The sequence below is a fragment of the Seriola lalandi genome, unplaced genomic scaffold, assembly GCF_002814215.2.
Source record: "Seriola lalandi dorsalis isolate HSWRI2012SDOR001 ecotype SW California unplaced genomic scaffold, Sedor1 jcf7180002054867, whole genome shotgun sequence".
NCBI lineage: Eukaryota > Metazoa > Chordata > Actinopteri > Carangiformes > Carangidae > Seriola > Seriola lalandi.
In genome coordinates, this window is record NW_019525420.1 from 99,605 (window position 1) to 106,534 (window position 6,930).

At 49.6% G+C, this 6,930-nt stretch overlaps 1 protein-coding gene across 1 annotated transcript; it reads right to left on the reverse strand.

Annotated features, from left to right (window-relative positions):
- Positions 1-381: 381 nt before the first annotated feature.
- Positions 382-5,863, reverse strand: pwwp2a (PWWP domain containing 2A). Its single transcript, XM_023428163.2, has 2 exons — positions 4,887-5,863; positions 382-3,566 (listed from the first exon to the last, which is right to left on the reverse strand). The coding sequence occupies exons 1-2, from the start codon at positions 5,849-5,851 to the stop codon at positions 1,682-1,684; spliced, it is 2,850 nt and encodes a 949-aa protein (XP_023283931.1). The 5' UTR covers positions 5,852-5,863; the 3' UTR covers positions 382-1,681.
- Between the last annotated feature and the right edge of the window lie 1,067 nt (positions 5,864-6,930).

Genomic DNA, 6,930 nt, shown 5'->3' on the forward strand with positions numbered 1-6,930 from the left:
TTTAGTCAGTACCTGCTGGTATTTTCCCACTCTGGTTATCAGAGGTGTTTTTACCTAAAACTAGCAACATTTCACGTCCCGTCAACATGTTTCATGACTCGGATCATGTTGGTTTTTTTATCATCTGCAGGTTTCAGTCTTTCACCCACTGATGTGTCTAAAATGTTAAAATCTCAGTGGAGTTCTGAACATGCCTGTATTCCATTTTTTTTGCTGATATTTCTGGTAAAATCAGCTCAGGAGACCCGTTTACCAAACATCTGTTTGCAGGTGAGAATATCTGAGCGTGAGGTCTGCTGCCAGCGTGCTGCTGAGCAAGGCACCACCATCACTCCTACAGTAAAACCACCACAGAAGAAAGAGTTTAAATGATGACGACGATTCAAAGAGAAGTTTGACACTTTATTAATAGATTTAAAACATCAGAAAAAACATGTACACAGGTCAACTCAGACGGATTCTTTATTTTTTACTTGAATTATTTTGTCTGTGTTTCAAACAGTTTTTAGTTCAGAATCTCTGATCTGCAAACAGACGGTAAAAAGAGTCTGACAGCTGAAACTACAAACAGCAGAGAGGGAAAATCCACCTTCATCATCATCATCTTCATTCTGTCCTGTCTAACAGTCAGTGTGTCCTACCTGTCCGTCTGTCTGTTGATAAACTGAGGCTCGGGAGTCAAACCACTGAGCTTCAAACGAAACGTCTTTAAATAAACTTCAGATCACTAATAATCACTGAGACAAACACCCTGAGGAGGTGACAGGCAAACTGTGATGATCAATACGTTTCATAAGAGATCAGTCTGATTGATAAACAGCTGATGAAGACGTTCCAGGAGCCTGGTCTGAAAACAGGACTACATGACCGGATCTATTACTATTCACTGTTACAACTGTCCCATGTTCCTGTTGAATTGTGGGAGATCAGAGAACCAATCAGGTCACTGATCACTTATTGTTTTTCTATCAGTGGGATCAAACATTAAAGTTTGAAGATTCATGATGAAACTAAAAACCTCCCAGAGTCTGGACCGCTCTGACTCAGACCTCCGGCCTCAGTTTGGACAACACGTTGTGTTTCACAGTTTTTTTTTTATCTTGATTTCTTTGTGAACGGAAAACGGAGCTTCTTTAAAAAGAAAATAAAAGTTTTCAGTCTGGATGTTCCCAAGTAGAACCCAGAGGAACCAGGAGACTCTAAACAGGAAGTGACAGATTAGCGTTTCACACCGCCATCGCCCGGCCGACGAGGGACAATAAAAATCGGACTGAACAACTCGACACACTTCTACCAAAATGTGTCGAATCAAAACAAAAATTTTGATTCAACATTATCGAACGAGGACAATCTGTGATTCAGGAACGAGGAAAAAAACGAAGCGACGATCTCTAACGTCTTAATTAGTGTTTGTTGATTCATGATCATTGATGTAAATGTGTGACAGTCTGGTCTGTCAGCCAATCATCATCAGAGTCGCGTTCATGAGAAACAGATGCTGTAACTCGATGGCGAGTGGAAACGCTGCCGCTGACTGACCCCTGATCTGAGGACACTGACCGGTAACCCAGAAGCTCCACCCCCCCTCAAACAGGAAGAACAGAGACAGAAACATTGTCCACCTGTCTGCATCAGTCTCTGACAGACGGGTGGGGTTGGGGGGATTTAACAGCGGCAGATGCTACGTCTCGAATTGCGTGAGTAGCGCTCGGACTTCAGGCGTTAGCTGTTTGGCAGCGCTGGCGGCCTCTGCGATTGCGCGGCGGTACGGCCCCTTCCTCTTCCTGTCGAAGCGAGACTGGAAGGTCTCTAGGAAGGGCGACAGCTGGGCAAGTGGCAGGAAGGAGGTGGTGGGAGAGCCAAACCAGGAAACTCGTGCCTCCTGCCGCACTGCCAGCCCTGTGTCGCCTCGACGCGCAACCGTGATGCCGAGCACGCGAGCTGGCCACCAGGGGAAACCGTAGATCTTTGCCCAGACGATGTCGCCGACGCACACGGTCCGACCGTCAGGAAGAGAACATTTGGACACTGACTTGGAGAAGACAGAGGAAGACGACGAAGACGAGGAGGAGGAGGAGGATGTGGAAGACTTGCGGCGCCTCTTCAGTTCACCCCCCTCCTCTTCCTCCTCCTCCTCCTCCTCATCGCCAGCCTGCGTCTCCTTACTGTCAGATCTGGGGGGTGGGGTGACGGGGGAGAAAGAGGGGGAACACCGAGGCGCTAGTGAGGAGGAGGAAGGGGGAGGAGGAGCGAGAGGAGAGGAGAAGGAGGGTGGGGGGTCAAAGGTCTTTGTGGAGCTACACTCTGAGGGGGACGAGTCCAGGGAGGAAGAGGAGGAGGGAGGAGGAGGAGGCTCCACTACCTGCCCTTCACCTCCTCCCCCTTCCTCATCCGTCACCTCCTCCACTGCAGGACGGACCTGTGTTTCCAAGACAACACTGACTGCAAAGGAGGGGGTGGGCACTGGGGGAGGAGCTGTGTTTGAGGGAAGAGGTGGGGCTGTGGGTGGGACCGGGTCCGATGTGGGGACAGGATTTAAAGCAGGTTTGGGAGGCGATGAGCGAGCGATCTGTTTGGGCAGGGAGGAGGAGGAGGAGGTCTGGCTGTCGTCGGTACGATACCTTTGGGGTTTGAGGCGCATTCTGGGCGGCAACGACGTGTGGGCGCTTGAGCTGACTGCGGTGCCGGTGAGGTGCTGCAGGCGGCGGGTGAAGTGCACCTTCTGGTTGTGGTTCTGCAAGGCGGCAGCTCGGGTCACAGCCTTGGTGCGGTCCTGGCTCTGGGTCTGACTCTGGTTCTGGTTGTGGTCTTTGGGCCGACGATGTGGCGGCGGCTGCGAGCTCCTCGCCAGCTTCTTGAGAACCTGCCGCGCTTTGGAGCGATCGCCGGCAGAACCTTTAGCTAGGCCTTTCTTAGAGTTCAGCTTCAGACGCATCCGGGTGGACGAGGGTGACGACGAGGATGAAGATGAAGCCACGCCCCTCAGGACACGGCGGGAGGAAGATGATGATGAAGATGACACACAAATCCCTGATGATGACCTTCTGTCAGCGGCGGGTCCCCTTCCCCTGTCGTCGCTCCTCAGCCGTTTTACCTCAGAGGAGATCGGTCCCTCAGCTTGCCTCCGCCGACGAGACGCCTCCTCGCCCCTCAGATCCACTGTGCCCCGCCGCGCCTCCCTTTGCCCTCCTGATGCCACCACACCTTTGCACTTGTCACAGAGCACCTGGCGTGGGCGGAGCTTGATGGCGTTCATGATGGAGGTTGGCTCTTCACAGCGATAGCGCCGCTTTGGCCGTTTTATCTTGCGTGGCGGTGGCTGAGGTAAGGCCTGGTTGTAGGTGTCCCTGATGAAAAGAGGAGGGGGGTACGGCGCACCCTCCTGGAACAGCGGCGGTGGTTTGGAGGTCCAGGGGTGAGGTGGGGGTGGGGGGCTGACAGTGACCTCCTCCTGTTTGGTGGAGGGGTTGTCGTTGGTAACAGGCTCCGAGTGTAGAGACATCTGAGGTCGACTCCGGTCATCCCGTCTTGGAAACACCGTGATGGGAATCCCGTATGGTCCGAACCTGAACACAACACACACAGGATGAGAACCTTAGAGACTCAAGTACAGCTGGGTACAAGACGAGAATCAGAAATATCACTTTTTAATTTTACCTTTTTATGTTCAGATACACATGAAACAATAGATCACAAATTATACTGTTACTTTACTGTACTCTGCTGTCTTTACAGTTCTGTACTGACGAGTCTAGTCCCTGCAAAATCTGTCTGAAGTAGTGTTAAGGCGACTGAGTTGAGTCACAACTTCTGGTCAGGACTTTCAGAATAAAATCAGAGTGAAACAGGATGCAGAGATTTGTGTTCCCTGGCGTCGTCTGTGAGAGGGAGACAGTCATAGGAGAGCGAAAAGAAACACCAAATGAATTCACCGTCAAGCTTAAAGCAATACATGGAGTATATCCGACATATCATCCACTGCTAAAAAGAGCGTGTGCTGTAATGTTCCTGTGCGACACGTGAAGCTGCTCGACTGTTTTCCCATGATCAGCTTTGCTTCCTTGATTGTTGACAGCTACAGGCGCTTGCTGTTATAATTGTTGCTCTGTCATTAACAGCTAAGTGCTACATTTCACTATATGTTTTACTCACAGGTGTGTGAACTGACCCGGGTGTTTAGCCCAAGTGCTAATGGGTTTGTTTCTAAAGACAAAACTGAGCCCTCTCTCTCAGCAGTGGTGTAACACCAGTGTCAGGTGCATCTCGGGGAAACACTGATGTGGGCCAGTCCAAGTCCAGGTCGGTTCAAGTCGAACCACTAGGCCTAAGAACTTGTGTGGAAGAAACCCAGAATCATCCAGTGTTTGTCTTGTGTGAAAGTAAATATTTTTGGAACATTATTATTGTTATTATTTATTTTTGGGGTTCTGTTGGTCTGAGGAGTAAAAACTCCAGAAACACTGAATAGAGCAACTTTATTGAGCGACCAATGTGCTTCAGGTGTTGGCCTTCATCAGCTTCACCTGGTCTGCTTCACCTCTTCAGACCGCATGTTCACCTGCTTTTGGACTGATGGTCAAAAACGTTTTATTTTAAAGTAATAAAACGGAAAAAATGATAAAAACCGAACATTATTATGTTATAATAAAGATGATCATCTTAATTATTGATTAATCTGCTGGTTATTAATTACTGCGATGATAAAAGCATCATAGAAAAGTAAAAGCCGCAGCTTTCGTTTGAAAATTTGAGATAAAATGTTAATCGATTATGGACTGATCAGCTGAGCTTCAGTTATGTTACCTGTCTACAGGTGAGTTTCTGATGATCATATAAAAACATTAAACACTTTCACATCATTGACAAAGTTATTAATAAAGTTTTACCTTTTGGAAACGTCCATCAGCACCCCGGAGAAAACCTTCTCTCCCAGCCGGAAGGACACCACCAGCGCGTCATCGATGACATGGTCCAGAGAGACCCGGACCTCGGACCCGGGACTCAGATCCTGATAGGAGGCGAGCGAGGGACCACCGAGACTGGGTTCAGGTCCGGGCTCGGACCGGGAGGACTCCTCCTGCTTCACGACGTCCGTCATCAGCCGCCTCTTCGGGGACCGACAGGGCGGTGACGAGTCCCGCAAGCCGCGGCCCGCCGACTCCTCGGTCCCAGCGGAGTTTTTAGCGTAGCCGGTCTCCGGGTTCAGGCTGTCCAGGCTTACCGGAACCGACAGCCGGTCCACATTACCGTCCAATATGGCGTCCTCCGCGGGCCCGGGCCTCAGCTCTGGTTGGACCAAGACCGTGTAGCCCCGGTCTCGGCCCGCTGTCTCGGCCCGGTCCGTCGTGACGTTAGTAGTCGGTTCTGCCGGTTCGGCCAGAGACAGTCCGGCCTCGGTGACTGGCGGTGGAGCCGGGAAGGAGTGCAGAAAGACGGCCGAGGGCTGCGGGTCCGGCAGGATGCTGCGGTACACCGCTTGCACCGACACGTTCCCGCCGCCCTCTGGATCCACCGGCAGTCCGGGCGAAAACCGGTCGATGCTGATCCGATCCACTTGGAAGTTGTTGATCATTTCGTCGTTAACGACGGTTTCACAGAGCGCTTTTCCCGCCGTGGGCTCCAGCTCCGGCCTGACATGGCGGCGCTCCTCCCCGTCCCCACCATCCTCCACTCGGGGGGCGACCAGCTCCACAGCAATGCCGGACTCCCGCGGCCTGTTGGACTCCAGCGGGGCTTCTGGGAGTCCCAGGCCGCAAGGACCCGATTCTGGCGGGCCCTCGTCGTCCGTCGCCGCGGTTGACGTTGTTGTCGGAACCGCCGCAGCTCCGGGCTCTGCAGCCACGGCCGCCATTTTCTTCCGCTGTGCTGCCTAGCGGCGCCTCGTCCCACCTTCCCACAACACTGCCAGCTGCGCAGACGCACTGTCATTGGCTGGTATCTCTGTCAATCAAACTAAACAAGGCAGAGCGTCGTCTCTGAGTGGCTGATTCCGTCAGAGTCTTTTGAGGCGTCAGACCGCCGCCAGGGGGCGTCTACCTTTACAAGAAACAAAAACAAAAGCAGTAAAGATCAATGAACAGCTGATGAGTAAAAAAAAAATGTATTAAAACTGCATCTTCTTGATCACACAAAAGCAATATATGATCAGTAATCTAGGATATAATAAACCACAAGGAAGTTCAACATAAAACATAAAACATTATTTCTGTTAATATTCTCTATTTGTTTCAGAGTCAACTAACAATAAATGAATCCTTTAACAAATATTAAGGTCAGACTGAAGATAGCCTATATTGTAAATAGGTGCATGAATTATAATTACATTTCTTCTGTTGTCTGATGATGAACATCAACATGTAATTATGAACATGTGATGCAGATAAAACAGTTAAAGTGAATTTCAGACTGTTTCTGCTGCAGAGATCAGAGAAAGAGAAGAAGTAGAAATATTAGTGTAATGTAATGTAATGTAATGTATTGATCAGTGTGAGGATCATTGTTGGTCTAGTCATTTCTCTTCATGTTATTCTGAGCTCAGTGATGAAGAAGAGAGCAACAGCTTCATCACTGTCAGGAATCCTGTCGGATTAAAGAATCTGTGTTCAGGTCAAATGAAGCTACAATAGTTATTATGTTTTAAAACCATCCACTGATCAATACTAATACCTACGGTTTTTTATTATTGATCACCTTGTCATAAACTATTTTGTCCCAGTGAGGATCCTATAGAATGATGACTCAGTGTTTCCAGTTATCTGATTGGTCAGTAGTTTGGCTGTTGACAGGTTTTGATCTGATCCCCAGCAGGTTAAAAGTTCAGTATCAGTTACCATGGTGATTAACCTGGTAACAAGACAACCACTGTCATAGGACTGAAAACCCATAGTTGATCTGACCTCAGATCCTGCTTCATAATAGATGCCTCTGTTT